Source organism: Atheta coriaria, unplaced genomic scaffold (genome assembly GCF_025399875.1).
Source record: "Atheta coriaria isolate IRGN ID8LTWV9N9 unplaced genomic scaffold, Caltech_Dcor_3.1 hic_scaffold_10_pilon, whole genome shotgun sequence".
Lineage (NCBI taxonomy): Eukaryota > Metazoa > Arthropoda > Insecta > Coleoptera > Staphylinidae > Dalotia > Dalotia coriaria.
In genome coordinates, this window is record NW_027045452.1 from 1,108,180 (window position 1) to 1,126,891 (window position 18,712).

Consider the following 18,712-nt stretch of genomic DNA (forward strand, 5'->3'; position numbering starts at 1 on the left):
TGCAATCTTGAAATTTCATTTCGTTACGCTTTATAATTGAATTTATTTGTTTCAATTACAAACTGAATGAAAATTGTAAACTTTAAGTGTATGGTACGAAGCTAATGATATTAAAATATAGTATTATGTAAGCTATTTTATTAGTTAGAAGAGTAATAGATGGAAAGTCATTAGATGTTATTTAAAAATTGATTTTTCTAAAAGCATTCCCGTTGCGCGGCATTAATCGCTAATAGCTTTACACTTTAGGAGGGCGGCAGGCACGAAAACATCGAGAGAAATTATCGGGACAGAAGTAAACAGAAGTTGTCCATTAACTAAATGATATACCAAATTATATTCGATATTTCCGCTGCTCGTTTGTGCCTTTTCACCCTTTCTACACTCACACATTAATGGGATTTGAATTAACTAACAATGACAAAGTAGTTTTTTTCTGCTACATTTGAAGTTTACTTTTGAAGTTTATTTTACGAAACTTACTATAGATTAAACACTGAAAATATAATTTGGGGGAACATATTATTGTGGATACCACATCTAAGTAAATAAACGATAGATATTAATATCGTAAGTTCTGTTAAATTACTAAAACAAAAAAAACTCGTTACGATTAATGTTCCGCGTAGGATATGCACAGACTAATAAACTAAATGCAGTTAATTATAAAACCAAAGCCCTGAACGATAGTCCTGCGTCGGCCGCACGTGCGAATGCCGTATCTAAAGCTTGAAGGATAAAGCTCGAGGCGTGTAAATATGCCCGGCTATAGCGCGGAAGCGAAAGTTTTTTGCTCCTCATTTGCGTCCGTACGTGCGCGCCTCGCTTTGTTTCATCTCGCCGGGTTGTTGCTCGAAATGGGGCACATGCCCATCGGGATAAACCTATATTATCATAGCCGCGCGCGTACAGCCTTGTTGCGCGAGATGGGGTCGGGGCCGGGGATAAAAACGGGCGCATCGCGTCAAGGATGCGAGAATGCGAGCGATGCCGGCGACGCGAAGGATGTCTAGCGAATAAGGACGAGGACATTAACGCAGATGGCGCCACATGTCGAGGCCCTGACTCGCGCGCGGCGCCTACGAACGGTATACGTGTCGCCATCTAACCGCCAGCTGCCACAGTTATAGCAACAGGTCTATTTTCAGATACAGAACCGAATGAATACTTATTTTTAAAATCAATTTTCTTCTTTAAATACAAACAAAAAATGGTATTATTTATATGTCATAAATAATAATAAACAACGTAAATATTTGATTGTAAATTACTTTGAAATTAATTGCGACCTTTGGCTTTGGCAGAGTAATACAATCAACAGGTGTTCCTGCCGAAAATTGTTTAAACGCTTTTATAACTGCTGCGGTTATTTGACTTACGTAAATTTTTTGCAAATAGCAATTAGTCAATCACAGAGACGTGAAAATAAAAGCGCAGCTGAATTGTGCAATCAGTTGAGCACGTAATCAACGTTTTCACATTCAGATTAGCGTGTGGCGTTCTCAGAATGAAGATTATCCACAATTATATAAAATACGAATTGCCATCACATCAGCACATATTATATTTAATCCATATTCTCATTGCACGTTACAATTATTAATATTCTGAAATCGTATAACCGAGAATATTTTTAGGACAAATACCAACGCACAAAACAACAAAATTCCTATGCGTTTTGTGTCAATCCTCTCATATTTTAATTAAATTTGTGAAAACCTTCAAAACTAAAGATATTTACGCGGATGACCTCCAGACAATGATAATAATAACAAAAGCGCATTGAATTGATAGTGACAATGAAAGTAGCACAAAATGTGGGCTTACATTGACTTTCACCCGCATAAATCATCAATGTCAGCACGAAAAAATTTCAGAGTAAAAATATCACATACCGCCATGTTCTTGCGAATAATCGCCGCCCGTTGCTGCTTAAGTAATTTCGCCAAGCGCTGCGTGCGCTGCGCAACAGTAAGAGGCCCAGCTAGCGAGTCCTCTTCGACTTCTTCCTCTTCAGGTGTAAGCCTCGTGTGTCCCGGTGGACTATGACGCGGCGTTACCGTACTGAGCGGTACCGTTTTCGCGATGAGCGTTTCACTGCGCACGCTCCACTGACTTGAACCGTACTTCTTCTGATTCATCAGATCGCCGATGCTTCCGCGCGTGAGATACGCGTTGCTGTTGATGCTGCGCGACAGATAAGGGCTGTGTGGCAGCGACGAAGGGCTCGCGGACAACTGATTATTTGCTGTCGTCGAGCGCACTAGGTACGGCAGCGGGACGGCGGCGAGTTTATCCAGTTCGCTCATACTGCTGCCGCGTCGCATGCGTAAACGCTGGCATTCCGCCACCGCCGGCTCCTTAGCCGCTTTCTTATGCTTGATGCGTTCGGCCGAACGCGCCACGTGCGAGGATTTCATTGCAAACAGACCGGTTTTCAACGGGAAAAGTAATGCCCATTCGGTTGAATGATGTTCTTCATCATCCATGGTTGATAATTCCAGTTGTTTTATTTTAAGTTTTCACTTCAAATTTCTACTACAGAATCAAATTTGTGCATGTTTTTGGTATATGCGCGCTGGAATTGTCATTGAAGATAACATTTATCAACATTAACACAATTTGTTGCTGGTTTTAGTCTAACACTAATATCACACAAAAACTTAATAGAATAGGAATCTGTTTATATTTTAATCGGTTTATGTTTACGTTTTTTTTATTTTAATGAAAAAATTTGGTATAAGTTATGCACGCGCACACCTCTCGGTTTTTTGTGTCCTCACCGCACCCGACACGATCGACAACTGTTGCTGGAAAAACGTGCGCGACGCGAAGGTGGCGATTGCCGCTATCGCCGTCAGAGACGCGAGGAGGCCGTGGAGCGTGTAGCGGAGACCCCGCCGCGGCCGACATTCGTTTATTGGTTACCCACTCAGCCGGGATCTAATGCTGTTAGCATTGCCCTAGTCATAACAGGACACCGATGCCCGCAGCACACATCTTACCGGATGTGTGTGCGTGTTTATTATCGATGGCGAAATTCGCGCCATGCGAGCATATATAATTCGAGGCGGGCGGGTGGACGCACGAAACACAAACGAATCCATCGTGCCCCCTCGATCCCTCCCTCATCTGAGCGATAGTGAGAGCTGTGAGCGCAGTGAACGACACCTCGTTTTATATTAAATATCAATACCCAAATTACGCTCGAGTGCACGCACACGATGTAATCTCCCAAACGAGGAAACCAGCCGAAATCAATTTTAGATTATGTCATCAAAATGGCGTCTATGCATTTAAAGGTCATATTACGAGCAGTGTGTCTTTTGTGTGGACATTTGTACTTGGTAATATGATATTAATGCATTTGGACCTCTTCAGACGTGTCAAGAGGTAACTTAATCGAGCTTTTTTACTCTGTTTGCTTTGTTTTTATTACAGCGGGTAAACTCAATCACACACAGGTCGCAAACTGTTCATTTGATTGGCGAATCTATAGACTAGTCAAGTGACAACGGATCCGAAATGACGGAAATGGCGGTGACACTGCAATTTAAGTTCAATGCATTTTAATGTACTATGAATTGGATTCGCCCTTTTACTCTACGTGTATATTTCCTGTTTTTTTTTGCTTTGAATACGCGCATTTTGCGCACGGCGCGTACGCGAAAAAGCTTTAAGGGTACGCCGCCAGGCGGTCCCCACACGCGGCGTCCGCCATGTCGATTGCAAGCTTTGCACTCTCAACAAAATTCACGCGTAATGCGGTCGCATTTCTCGTTTAGGACTCATTCCCACATTCAACCAAAGTCCATTAGTGTATCCTGCTGATACAAAACTCTCACCCAAAACGCGTTTTTTTATTTTTTAAAATACCAAGATAAAATCACTTACGTTTAGTTGCATGATGATCTTATTGTAAGCCCAATGCCATCTCTGCTGTGCGGTGACCTGTGGCCGTGGTGGTTTCTGCTCCTCTTCCTCCTCGAATGACACCTTCTTCTCCTGTGGCGCCATCTCTGCTTGGTCCGGACTGAACACCTCCGTCGTTTCCTGGCGCTCCAGTTGGCCCATCTGATCGGGTGATTGTCTGCCTGAAGTACGTCGCACACCGGTCGCCCCCGGCACGACGACCGCGTTCCCGTACGAGTCGACGGACGGTTTGCGCGGCGCGCCATACTCGTCATACATTTGGTTCGCGTCACTTAGCGATGCGCGATGATTGTCTGGCGCGTACGCATCCATCGCGGACGGCCGCCGCGAAGGGTAGTCCTTGGCGGCACCCGGCTGCGCCGCCTGCTGGTAAGGATCGACGACGGTCAGCTGCGACGAGCCGCGTCGCAGTGCCGCCTCGACGTGTATCACAGATTGCGGCGACTCGCGGTTGATTATTGCGTTGCCGGCGGGCGCGAGATCACCACCATTCACAGGTGTCGCCAATTCCTCTTCCTCCTCGAGATAGTTCTCATCTTCTTCGTAGTAAGTCTCGCGGTCCCCACCATACATGAGCGCGTCTCCTGGCTGCCAGCCGACATCGATTGTCTCCTGTTGTTGGAGGTAACCACGACTAAGACCGTTCATCTTAGCGGTACCATTTACCACAGCCCCGGAGGTAGGAATGGTCTGACCCGTCGTCGAATACACGGATTGGGCATACGACGTTGCAGTGCCGTTTGTTACTATTGCTTGTGTCATATTCGAGTCGGTTTGGTCCCGGTTGTATTGCGCGGTTGTGGTCTGAACACCAGATGTAGGTGTCTCATAATAATATTTATCATAATCTTCATACCCATATGAATTATCATACGTTGTGGACATTGTTGTGGTCATATCCATTCCCGAAACAGAATACTCAGGATACTGATTAGCAATTGAGGAGGATATTGAGGATATGGCTGTATCAAAGGTATTCTTAAACTCGTCATCGTGAACCGTCATACTGTCATAACTTGAGGTAACAGGCTGTGTATTGTATGATGATTGACTCACTTGCACCTGATGTTGCAACTGCTGACTTGCTGGTTGATTTTGTTGACTTGTAGGCGCAGGCGTCATTAACGATGACTTCAACATACTGCCCATTCCTGAGAGTGTGCTGCCGAAGAACTTTAATGTACTTGTTGAACCTTCTAACAGATTACTCGCCGCTTTGGCCACAGATGGCACTGCAGCCGATGCCAGATTTGAGGTTACATTTGCTGTTGTACTTGGGGCACTGGTGGTACTCACAGACTGACCTATCGCCGTCGACGTATAATCATAACTCGAGTTTGCATTCGATATAGATGTTGAGATCAACGATGAATATTGCTCGGTGTTTTTCGTGTTCGCTTCATTCTGATAGTAGTCAGTCCCGGTCAACGTCTGACTATCTTCATTATAATAGTAGTCCGACTGGTAATCCGTTTGATAATCCGACTTGTACTCATCTTTGTATTCCGACTGGTAATCGGTCTGATCGTAATCAGTCTGATAATCTGACTTGTAATCGGTTTGATAGTCCGTGGTTGACTTGAAATCGGATTCGTACTGCAAAGGCTTGAAATCAGCAGCCTGATAGTCAGTCTTGAAATCAGATTGATATTCTGACTTATAATCGGTTTGATAGTCCGACTTATAATCCAATTTATAGTCAGTTTTGTAATCGGCGCTTGTTGACATGGTGGTCATGGTGTTGTTGTAGTAGTTTTGCGCGCTCTGTGTGCTTGTCGTGGTGACCGTTGACACGACACTAGTGCTTATCGTGGTGGTCACGCTGGTTGTAACAGTTTTCTTCCCGAAGCCAAAGAATGCCGCCACATTGGTGATGGTATCTTCCTGTTCGGGTTGCGCCGGTAAATTATCCGTGCTTTGATATGCGTAGTTGTAGTCTTCATTATAATTGTCCCGTGCACTCATCGCGCCCGCACGTGTATAATACGGATCGTAGACGTCATTCGCGTCCGTATATTCAGCGCTACTCGTTCGCTTCATGAGGTTGGCCCGTCGGGACTTGGCCGTGCGGTTGTTTAGATTCGTAACGCTCGGTTTGGGCAATTGCCTACCAGGTGTAGGTGGTAGACTATTCGGTTGTTTGTTGGCTTGAGGTAGCAACCGCGTTTTCTGCGTTTTCGTCGGCGTTGGTGGCAAACTAGCACCGCGTGAGGTTTCCGTTGGAGTGCGATACCCGTCAAAGTCATCATGAATTGAACTTTGTCTGCTCGTAGACCTTTTGGTGGGTATCTGAGGTAGACATTTACGCCTACCCGGTGTAGGTGTAGGTGCGCCATAGGTACCATCATAGATCTCTTCGGTGTTGATAACAGAACCGCGTCGTTTCGCAACCGCCGATGGCAGAGTGGGCAAGCGCTTTCCGGTACCGCTTGCGTGTTTGGGTGCATATCCTCCCGAGTCCCACTGGCGGTCCTCTTCATCCTGGCCGTAACGCTCTTCTTGGAATGGGTATGAGGGTGTGTTGTAATAGTCGTCTGTGTTTTGATTGAATTGTTTGCCGCTACAAGATAAAGCAGGTATCAATAGACATTCGTGTACGGGTGGTTGGCGTCAGCTGGCAACGGTTACGTACCCAGTGTGAGCATAAGAGATTTCATTTAGTTGATTTGTTGTATACGTGTTGATGTCTGTGTATTCGTCATAAAGAGTTGTTTGTCTTTCCAGGCTTGGTCGGCGTGTGGCTAAAACAACAATAATAAAGCAACTTGACACACATCACAATCTAATGAGAATTCACGCAATTTACCTTTGGTTGTCCGCCGCGACGGTTGATCCGAAATATAATCGTTGCAACTGTCAAAGCTCTGTTGTGCACTGTAGTAATCATGACTGCTCCACTCTTGGCTACAAAATGCAATAACAATAAGTATCATCTAACTTTATGATTGCACAGTCTGATTGATGAAACATTTACAAATGAATGCCAATGAATGATCGATGCTAGTAGATAAATAAATTAAACAACATTCAATTGGATTTTGTTTGCTTTTATGTTGTAAGAGTAGGGTTTGGTTAGTAGGAGAAGGTTCTAGACATGATCTGATGCGATGATCCAATGAAGATTGTGCGCATTTCTAATCAGCATTAAATCATGTTTACCTGTCTTCAACGTCCCATGCATATTTGCGTCTACGGCTTTTACGATTGAAAGTAATAAAATAACGAAATACTTATATAATCTCATATTCTTGGATAACAATAACTAAACTACATCTAGCAGCAAACATCATGAACGTATCATAAAAATATCAAGATTATAGTTTTTCTTTCATGGATGATAAATATACAATACGTTCATGATATTCTTTGCAACGGTAGAAAATAAATTTGATATTTAGTGTATTTCTGTATCTAAATGTTGTAAACTCAGGGTATTCATAGCAAGGCATGTTTAGCTAGATGTAGGCATATCAGTGAGGTATCTATGTCAATGATGTCACCTGAATATCGTGTGATTATTAATCTTAGTCAACGTTTGACAATCGGCTACCAGTTTGCAATATACATACTTCGTGTACTCCTTGTTCCTTGGTCGACTGTTGTACGACAACGGCTCCGTGTCCGCATTGTTGTCACCGTAGTTCCGATTGTTGCTAATGTTTGACTGGCCATAATCATCATCGTACGTATTGGGCGAGTATCGCTAAAAATAATTGCGAAAAGTTATCAAAGAAAGAAAGCAGAAATGCGGGTTTGAGTGAATTTGGGATTAAGTGTAAATGAAGTGTTTGAAATGTAAATATCGAGCGTGTTATCGAATGATATTCACCTGTTGCATGTGGCGTTGGCGGTGCGTGCCCGGTGAAAGGCGGTTCTGGTGTGTGGGCGGCTGCGGTAGATAGTGATGGCCGACGCCGTCGTCGCGGTCGTACGAGTTTTCCCTGGACGTCTCCAACGACCGCTGCGGCGTGTGCAACTGATGGGCAGCGGAACGGAATTGCGACGCCGAGGAATTCGCATGCTGCCCCACTGGGTAATTCAAATCCGACGTATAGTCGCTGTCCTCCGAGTAACCAGCTAAAAATATAACCTCAATTACTAGTAATTCGCCACCTATGTTCGAATAGGATTACAATGTCCGAAGTACTGCATCTGCCTGCGTGCCTGTTCGGCTCTAGCTTCCGGGTCCATGATGTTGTTGAGCAGCTCGAGCTTCTTCTGCAGATCGGACGCCTCTATGTTCTCCGGATCTGTAATCACAGGGAAAGTAATTAACACCAGCTTCAAACGCTTGTAATCATCCGCCGTCAGAGAAGAAAAGAGACGAGGTAAGATACAGACAGACAATTGTGTGGTTGTAAGAACAAGAAGTACAAAAGAATCAGTAACCTTTTACAGTTTGCTGTGTTGTGCTGTCACACTTAAAACACAATTACAATTCACAATCTGGTTTGTTGAATTTGTGCGTTGTGGGTTGCGTTTGCGTTTATTACATTCACATTCTATTACACTGTAGATATATGTTTCCGGGGTTGTTGTAGAAACTGTGCACGATGAAAAATCCAGTGGCTAATTCGAGACAAATGGCTGGCTCGCGTGGATCGTGTTCATTTTCGGTTTGATTACAGCCGAGCGCGCAAATCAAATTTGCGAGCTCACATCCAGGACAAAGTGCAGATTGATGCGAGGGGTGTGTGAATATGGACTCAGAGAATCTAATTTAACATTGTCACTGTGTGCACTTTGCTATTACACAGCGGTAATTGCTTTTCAGCAATGTGATTTTCATTAATATCGATGCAATTGAATGTGCAAAACGGTCATCTCAAATGCATCGTGATAAAAGCACTATTTCCATTACCAAAATTTAATTATCTAATATTTTATACACTCTATATGTAATGAAAGACAGAAGAATCACAATCACGCCATATTACACAAAGAAAGCTATAGATTGAGGTTAAGTAAGAGTTTATTGAATTGAAAAAGTAGTTTTGAGAGCGGTGCCGGCAGAAGAAGAATATAGAGACAAGATCGTCGTGCTGAATGCCAACATCGTAATCTCAGTGCTGATGGAGAGCTGATGTTACCTATGGAAGCGCTAGTTTCGGGAACGGAGACGACGGCGGCGCCCCAGCCACCACCGGCAGGGCGCACGAGTTGCGCATCCGCCAACAAGCTGCGCCATCCCGTGGGAGGGTCGCAGCGTCCTGTGCAACCCACACTCAGCGTCAGCGTCAACAACAATGCAACTAACGCTAAGAAGTCACCGAGCTATCAACGCACAACACGCCACTTCGATCTAATGGTCACACAAATGTTATTTACAACTTCAACTACAACTACGATCAAATTACACAACACACAACTACTTCTACACATCAACATCAACAAGTACATAAGAAATAAATCATTCCAGAGAAAAGAAAAAGATTATTATTTGCAGAAAAAGTGAAACGTTTTGCGTTTTATCTTCAAATATTTATCATTTACTGCAAGACAGATAAAAACACGTCTTGAGTCGCCGAATAAAGTTTTACGAAAAGTAATATATTTGGCACAATTTATCGTATCTACGTGCAATTCTCTTTTTTTATTTCACATTCATTATTCATATCGCAACATCCAACGTTGAAAGTTAATGCAAAAAGAGCCTTAAAGTTACGTAAACGAGCTATTCATTGTTGCGGCGGGTTTTATTTCATGCGACATTTTATCAGAAAAACCTTAATCATACAATGTGCTTAAATATATTGTATGTTTTTATTGTAGCATCAACCAAACACACAAAATATTGAAATTAAGAAGAGCTTTCAAAGCGACACTCGAAAAAACTTTTTTCCTTGCAAAAAAATTCACGTTTTTATGAATTGGGAATTAATTTCTCTTACATAAAATAAGAATAGCAATAAAAATTACCAATTCTTAAATAAAATAAAATTAAATATCAGTTTAGTTGGTTGAATAAATACCGATTGGAAATCAATGAATTTAAATTCGCGATTGCTTAATACATATTGCCTTGAACTTACTCCCGCCGCCCTTTGACCGACGGCGGTGAATGCTGAATGGATTCCTGATAGATAACTCGGGCCAAATCCAGCCGCCGGCAGTTAAAGTTTAATCGAACGCGAATCGCATCACAATGTATCGAAGCAGAGAGTGTCGAACTTAGAATGTCGAGACGGCGGCCAGTAATGTTCTTCAACGCTTAGCGATAAATTGAATTTTAGTATCAAATGCCTCAATTTCATTCATCTCAGATATTAATCAATTTTATGCGTTGCAAACGTCTTAAAAGTTTCCATTTCCATTTAATTTTATTACCGTCAGACTTCGAGTACTTTGGGTTGCCTATCTGCCTCACATATAGGTAATACATATTCATATTTGTCTTCTGATGAATCTCGAGTTTGCTCAATGTGAACATAAAGTAGACTCGGTGCACACGTTATAATAATAAAATAGTTAACTGCCGTGCCCTTAAACGGTTTATTGGCGTTTTATTGACGATGCGAAATCACCGTCCGTCATTATCATAAAAACAAAGCAGACTAAGAAACAAACGTAAAAAACTAACACTCATTCAACTACAGTAAGAACACATCTAGTTCGGGATTTATAATTAAAGCGTTTGCATTTTCAGTTTTGCAAATTGATTGCTGACGTGTCATCACGTGTTTCTAGAAGGTTTTGACAATCACGGGTAACGATGCGTGTGACGGTGTGTGACTACAACCCTACGAGCATTTTGCGACTGCATATGATGTACTTACTATCCTCAATAGTAACACATTTCTGGCTATTAAAGATGCGAGAACCCCTAAACGAGCCCAGAAAAAGAAACTTTTGCTTTTCATTTTCGAATACGATGCGTGGGATGATGCGACAGACACGCACACACAACAAATACACTCGCACACGACAGGCATTGTATGATACAGATTTTATTATGTTACAGATTCGTTGTTGTTGATTGATGCTGACGAGATACAAGAGAGAATGAAGAGCGAATGGAATGTTGAATAATGTGTCAATGAACGAGAGCGATTAAAGCTGGAGCACATTCAGAAATCGTTAAGTTTGTCAAAAATAAAACGACTACAAAAATCGAACAAATGTGATTTGCTTGATATATGTGTTTGAAATATAGAGTAAATGATTAGGTGATTGATATTTGCACAACACACAATTAATAACAAACACGAGGTGAAGGTGGTGTGGGTGTGGGTGAGAAACGTCTAAGAGTGAGGAGACGAATACGTGTGTATTAATTAAAAAATCGAGGCGGCGGCTACTCACCGAAGGGCAACTCGAAGCGGCACTCGACTAGCAGCGAATTGCCTGTTGGATTCTTGGTACCCACCACTTCGCTGTCGCGCATCACCAGCTCCGCGTCCAGGGACAGCCACTTCGCCGCTTCCGCCTGCAAATACCGTGCACATTGACTACTACAACTAATGAGGTGGCTGAGATCAACTGAACGGATGAAAAACTCTTGATTCAATGCGGCAATGATGAAATGTATGAGAAAATGAACCTCATCCTGGGCCGTTAAAAGTAAAACATTATTCACGCGTTTATTTTGTTCCGGTTTTGTGGGATTGTTCTAACCGAAGTTTGGGAGTTTGGTGCACAGATACGTACTTGGTTGGTAGTGTACGGTATTCCCTGCAGAGGCAGCCAGTGGTAGCCCATAGCGCGATCCCAGATCATCCCCTTGCTCCAGACCTCGATCAGCAGGCCAGTGTTCAGATCGTTTGTTTCGCTAAACGTACACACGCATCAAACGCCGAATTAATTGACATTAAACAAAAATCCTACAGCGGAATAACCACAAATACATTTAGCCAAAAATTAAAGTATTAACTAAAAGTAACTAAAACTAAAACATTGATTTTTTCAATTTTTAGTTAACAATTGATTAGAATTTCAAAGGCATGCGATAACAAACTTCAAACAGGTCAATTTGTCTGAGAAAACTGCTGCATTATCAGTGCAAGACAAACAAAACGCACTGGAGTGGAATATAAATATTGGGGTGGGGGTAACTTACAAGAGAAAATCTTGTTCCCAGCATGGCGACGCACCCTTCACGGTCACCGTCGTCGATTTTACGTTTTGAAGTTTCAATGTGACGTATGAGTTAAATTGCGCTGCTCCTAAGATATAAATATAAGAAGATACGTTTTAGATTAAACTTGAACTTGTTTAGTTTATCATTAAGCCGTTGTATCAGGCGCTCATCACAATTTCTAATTTAGAATATTACTAAGCTATGGGCTAGTTAGTAAAGTGCAAATTTTATATTATAATTTATTCACAATTAAATATTAAAGTACTTACCGGGAGCTCCGACGTAGTGAGCCTTTTTAACTGCAACAAGAAAAAAATGTCGATTATTTACAAGAAGCAATATAAAACGGCTGCAGATTTGCGATTTATTTATCAAAGAATTGAAGTATTTTCATCCGTGCTTTCTTTCGTATTTCACAATCACATTTATTACATGATATATTATTTCTTATTGCGTTGTATAGCATTGTACTGGTTCACATACTATTTCATTTCAGTTTTCCATTTCGCACAAGTTGTACGTGACCGAGTTTACAGTAATATTTTTAATTTTGCGCTCGAGTTGAGCACTTGCGAACGATAAGAACACTAAGTATTGTTGCCGTCGCTGCCACATTGCAATGTAGCAAGTGCTGCTCAAGACACACAGTGCTATGCGGCGATCAAAACGGCGCACATGTATATGAAGTTTTCCGCAAGTCGCTGGAAAAGTTTTATGGCGTTGAAAACGGCGCTCACTTTTGAAGCGGAGCACATTCTCTAATTACGATCATAAATATGAACAAAATACAATGTGGCAACTAGTTTAACCACTTTTTATTTCAAATCGCACTAACAAATTTATGCGTAAACGCTTTGCGAAGAAATGTTGAGCGTAATTAAGTAATTTTCATCGAAAAACTTTTATTTTCGAGGTTAGACGTGAAATAAAATTAAATGTAACTTTCGGTTGACTTTGAACTTTACGCTCGAGAATAAGGAAAAATCGAAGATTATAAATTCGACATGGATCTTCAGTCCCGAGAATATATTCATATCTGATAAATCCGAAGGCAATCTCGACATCAAATACCTTCCTCTCTCGATGACAAATTACAATAATTTCCTAAGTCATCAAATCTCACGGAGATATAAACTTGAGGGTCGTAACTTTTTGAATCTGAATAATTTATTAGGTGGTTTCATATCACAAATGATATTGCAATAAGAAAACGTAATATCTCAAGTAAAGATCATCACTATCAGAGGGCGGTAGCAGCATTAACCTAAATATTAATAACTAGCAATTCTATCAATAAGATTCGCAATTTTATTTTAAAGAAATTGATTATTTATAGAATTGCTAGAATTCACTTCAGCGCGCCATCTCGGATTCAACTATTTTACTATAACTATGATTGAATCTCAATACCAACTTTTATCCTATTGAAAAGGGCTGTTTTTGGGTTTTCCCGGCAATTATTCAAATTTTTCTCGCCGTAAAAACCATCCTTTGACTTTAACGAACATTTTAAAACAAGAATTGGCTCTATTGGTTTAGGCGTTGTGGAATTATGTGCGTACCAACAGATTTTGCGATTGGTTTTCATATTAATATTAAGCAAATTACCGTAAAATACTAGTTGAATAATATGCCAAAACTTACAAATACTTATTTTAAGTGTTCGTAATTTATTTGTTTACTTGCACAATATAGTTAGTGTTTGTTTTCTACACTAGTTGTTTGTCGTTGGAGTGTTTTTGCACGTTCGGCGGTGGCGCTTTTATATCCGCAGGGAGTTAGCATAGAGTTGGGCACTGAATTAAGCGAATAAACATTATAACTTCAACCACAAACTTTAATTTCGTCCAAACTGACGACGCAAACACGTTTTGCATTTCGACACGTTTGAAGCTCTGCTCGATCTGGTCAAAACTTTTAAAACTTAATTATGCAGTTAGGTAAATTTGTATTGATTGAGGTATTGAATGTTGTTTTACACCTATTCTAAACACAAAAAGTTAAAAGTATTATTTAATAGTATATTAACTATTAAGAATATTGAAAACATTTTATATGATCTTGTACTGCACCGTTGGCAAATGCGCCGGCGCAAGCTCCACCCCGTGACTAAAGACCGTGACTAAAATACTTTACTCACAGTCTTGGCCGCCCTTGTTTAAAATACCACTTTTTGTGTCTCTTAGACATAAAAAGAGCACAAACAAACTGATTTATTGAGCAAAAGATAATTTTACTAAAAATTCATTATAAATTTTTAGTTTATAGTTTTTATTAATAAATAATCAAGTACAAGGTTTATGATAAAATTATGAATCTAAAAAAAATCCACTTAATATTACTTTACATCATATGCCGCTGTTTTATTAATACCAGTATAACTATAATTAAAAGCACTTCATTCCGCCCACGCTTGAGACTACTCTTGAACATATTCATTATCACAATCAAAAGCAACTAAAAATAGTTTTTATGCAGCTATTATACTCAAGCCACGTTTTATTTTTTAATAATTAATCGTTCTTTAAAACTGATAATAAACCACTAAAAATTATGTTATAAACACCAACGCCAGTTTTTATTTGCTACCTCATCGTGATCGCCAACAATAAATGCCAGGATTCATAATGGAAACCGCGGGCACTAAATCACGCTTAAATGCTGCGCGCCAAGCGTTAATATTGAAAAGATGAAAAAGTAAAAATAACCGATCGCCTCGACGCCAGGGAAAAACTTGCCGGAGGAAAAAAATCTAAAAATAAAATTAAGCGCGGAAAGAAAGGGGAGAATGGCGGAATGCCCGCGAACAAAAACTGGTATTAAACGTCTGAATGGTGGATGCGCCCGCTGCCGGCGAGAACTAGTCTCGCCATTGTGTTCTTTGTTCGGATTTAATTACTTGTAATCTAGTCAAATGTTTTTAGCGGCTGATATTTCTTGCGATAGATAATTTTTATTTATTGTTTCAGGTTCTTTTTAGTTAATATTTTATTACACATGTGTGTTGTTAAACCGTTGGGCGTACGTGTGCATTAAATCAGGCCTTGGAATAAAGGCAAAAATTTATGTGTTGTGAAAATTATTCACGCTCACAACTTTTCCCCTTTTTATTTCTTTCACTGAGACCTTGTTTTTAGTGAAAATACGTGTTTTATATCTTTACACACTAGTGCATAAAAGTCTTTTTATACACCAGTTAGTTGATTGCACTTTTATGGTGTTGTCACAAAATAATATTTTTTTAAACTTGCAAAATTACTTTTTTACGTTTTGTAATCCATCAGATGTCCAATGACCATTTTTTTCATTTTAAAATTTGCATATGGTACACACACATCACATTTGGCATTTACCTAACCTAAAAATGCATTCATGTAATTGTTTGACCAATGAAACCAAATGACTCACCTGGTGTGAATACAAAGCTCTTTTTTCACACTTATTCTTAGATGTAATCCAAATATAGCTCTATGAAATTGCCTTTTTTGTATAACAAATGCATTTATTTGTTTGTGTGAATTTCTGTCCAACAATTGAACAATAAATGAGTGCCATTATTGTTGCGCCCCAGCACCACATTTATGAATATTTATAGGCTATATTCCCGCCTGGAAACCCGTTACGCTCATTTCGACATTGAATAATTATTTGCGTACGTTTTACGTACCAACCGCAGCCATGAAACTCACATTTGTTGCCCGAGATAATATCAACATATTACGCTTGGTTGAAAATTAAAAGTAAAAAGTTTCAATTCTTTTTTTGGACAATAGTGCGTAAATAGAAAATTTTTCTGAATTTATCTGGTATTAAGTGTTAAGTGTGTCTAATTGATTCAGTTGATGCATTTAACAATAAATATATTCAATTTATTTAATGCTAGCGCTCATATTTTCTATTATATGTACTTTACTCATAATTCTAACTAATATTATAAATGCAATGGTTAGTTTTTTTCTTTGTTATTCAATCAAACAAAAATTACTGAGTCAATTTTGTTGGAACTTGATTCAATATTCAATTATTTTTGCAGAAATTAAACATGCTGGACGCAAAATCTATAAAACTAAGTAGGATTAGTTACAATTTTAATAACTAAAGAACGGCTAGACAGATTTTGATGATTCTAATTTTTTTAGATTTGTCACTTTCCTGAATAGCAGAATAACTATTAGAATGTCAAAAATTATGACTTATAGGGCATTAAAAGTACAAAACTTGAAATAAAGATTCCATCAAAATTACACCTAAATAATTTAATCTGATATTATCTTAAAATCTATTATTAGGACTTCTTCTTCTTTAAAATATATTTGATAATCTTATAACACGATTTGACACATATTAAGTTGAAAATAAATTAATAGAAATACAATATCATGAATTCTTTAATTATTATAACAAAAAGTACCGATACCAGAATAACATTGAATGCAGATTGCGCATGCAGGTGCAGATTCTCGTGTTATTTTCCTAAATGGACAGCGACAACATTCTCGGCCACTTGATTATCGAGTTAGCCATACGCGCATCCCAGCAACTCGCGTACATGCTATAATTGTTTTGACTACCCTTAATTAAATCCAAACGGCGCTGTTACCCGCAACATAGTAACCAACTCAACTGACTCTAATTTTGCTGCGCTGTCATCAAACCAGATATTTTACTTTTAAACCTCGCATATGTTTTATTTTAATTTATATGCATAAATCTACTATATTATATTTGATCTCTGTGATGCGTAGATAAAATATTGTTATATGTGTGTGTTTGAGAAGCGAGATACTGCTCATACGTAATTAACGCTGAACTAATGAGAATGACGCAAGTTGACTAATTGTTTAATTGAATTCGGCACGATAAGCACGCCCAATCATTGGGGCAAACTCTCGCACGTGAGTTTAATTTATTAACCGGATTATGTTTGGCGGGTGATAGGTGGGGATATTTTTGTGAAAGAATATGATAATTGAGTTTACCAGAAGAATAGAAGTCAAAAGTAACGTAAAAGTAAATTATTTACGAGTATAAAACCGTAACGAAATAGTTTTCAAAAATCAATTATACGCTGTTAAACAAATATTATAAGTAAATTTGAATATGAAACAGGTACGAAATGATGTTTTCATTATTAGTTGATATTTTTATTAGTAAAAAAATACTCTTTACCGCTTAAAGCCATAAAATTATGCGCAAAAAGTAAATAAAGTAATTTGTAATGTAAAGCTCGATGCTGGAGATATTTTTCATAGATAAATATGCATGCAGATAAAAATATTTGCAAATTAAAGTTTGTCAATTAAAAATGTAACAAGAAACTTCTCATGAATTCGTTAAATTTTCGTAGCTACTAGGTATTTGAATTATAAAAATAAATAATTTAAAAACAATTTTCTACTTCTCAAAGCAGTGACGCAATATTTTTAATTTGTAACAATTGCAGATCCCTGAGTTATCATGTTTTCATATTTCACAGCACTCCTAGACACTTTTTACTCGCTACTTTGATGTATTATATCGTTTTATTTAGACAGTTTAAGGTAGACAGATAGAGCATAGTGCAGCGAAGATAATATTAAGTAAGCCAAAAGAGTAACATGAAACGAGCCGCTGCAAAGTCGCCTAGCCAAAAGTGACGGCTTGACGTGCGCGCGAAACGCAAACGCGGATGTTTGAAAAAGATTAAATTTCTTTGTGTGCTCACGCGGCGAGACGGCCAACGCCTGCACTGACAAGGACTATCCAGGACTAAAATGCTTCGAAAGGTATAAAAATGAAAGAGAACTGCAAGTAGCGTTAGTGCTTTACTTAAAATTAAGATGCCAGGAAGAAAATTAAACTTTTACGTTTTCACAAACAAAAAAAATTCGTTTTTATTTTATTTTTTCAAGTAATTATCCAAAATAAATGAGATTTTTTATACGTCTTACAAATTCCACGTTTAATTAAACAATTATTTCTTCCGTTCGAGCAGATGTATTGTACTGAAATAAATTAACAAAATAAATCTTAACGGAATGAATTTCGGAAGATATATAAAAATATATAATTCAACGATTTTAAAAAACACAGTAATAAAACGTGAACGTTTGATGCAAATTGTCTGCGCATTTTTATCGCGTATCTCGAGTTCAAGCAATCGAATACAAATCACTGGATATACGACATCGCACACGCTTGCGCCAATAAATAATGCAATCGAGTTTTGTGCAGCATCAACATAAAAACGCCGATTGCATTTACATTCGTCCTTTGACGACATCGCGAATAATACTTTAGATTTGCAACCGTGAAGCATCAGGGTTAAGAGTTTCTAGGTTAAATTTTGTATCAACGATGCCATCTTACAGCTATAAAAGAAATTAAGTTAACCTTAACATCGCGTGCTCGGTGAATAAATAATATTGTAAGAAAATGAATGCGCATGAAAACGATGACATTAAATGACAAGTGTTTTATTTATTGTCAGGTCTTCAATGTTTTTCTTTTATTATTTTGCAAATTTTACCTCTTATTTTACAGTCTTTAACTTATATTTCTGTTATAATCTGTAATCCATATCCGAATTTATTAAATAAGCTTTGATATTGTAAATTTTAATCAAAATTTATTCAGTAATTGTAGTGTGAAATGGTAACAAACAAACATACAAACTCAAACACGCATTTATAATATTGCCAATTATTTTTTTAAAATGTTTGT

The 18,712-nt window shown here is 38.9% G+C and overlaps 2 protein-coding genes across 2 annotated transcripts in view; both read right to left on the minus strand.

Moving 5' to 3' along the window:
• Positions 1 to 1,835: 1,835 nt before the first annotated feature.
• LOC135800746 (uncharacterized) lies at positions 1,836 to 2,792 on the minus strand. The gene has a single exon (XM_065314064.1). It carries the CDS (start codon positions 2,487 to 2,489, stop codon positions 1,836 to 1,838), a length of 654 nt encoding a protein of 217 aa, XP_065170136.1. The 5' UTR covers positions 2,490 to 2,792.
• Positions 2,793 to 7,989: 5,197 nt separating this feature from the next.
• Positions 7,990 to 18,712, minus strand: part of LOC135801488 (protein unc-13 homolog A-like) — a 30,319-nt gene continuing 19,596 nt past the window's right edge. The window contains exons 2-9 of the mRNA XM_065315008.1: positions 12,280 to 12,309; positions 11,990 to 12,095; positions 11,581 to 11,701; positions 11,236 to 11,359; positions 10,710 to 10,756; positions 9,024 to 9,143; positions 8,067 to 8,183; positions 7,990 to 8,010 (exon numbers count right to left, since the gene is read on the minus strand). Coding sequence (XP_065171080.1) covers positions 9,024 to 9,143; positions 10,710 to 10,756; positions 11,236 to 11,359; positions 11,581 to 11,701; positions 11,990 to 12,095; positions 12,280 to 12,309 — 548 coding nt within the window. The 3' untranslated portion in view covers positions 7,990 to 8,010; positions 8,067 to 8,183. The remainder of the gene's footprint in view (positions 8,011 to 8,066; positions 8,184 to 9,023; positions 9,144 to 10,709; positions 10,757 to 11,235; positions 11,360 to 11,580; positions 11,702 to 11,989; positions 12,096 to 12,279; positions 12,310 to 18,712) is intronic.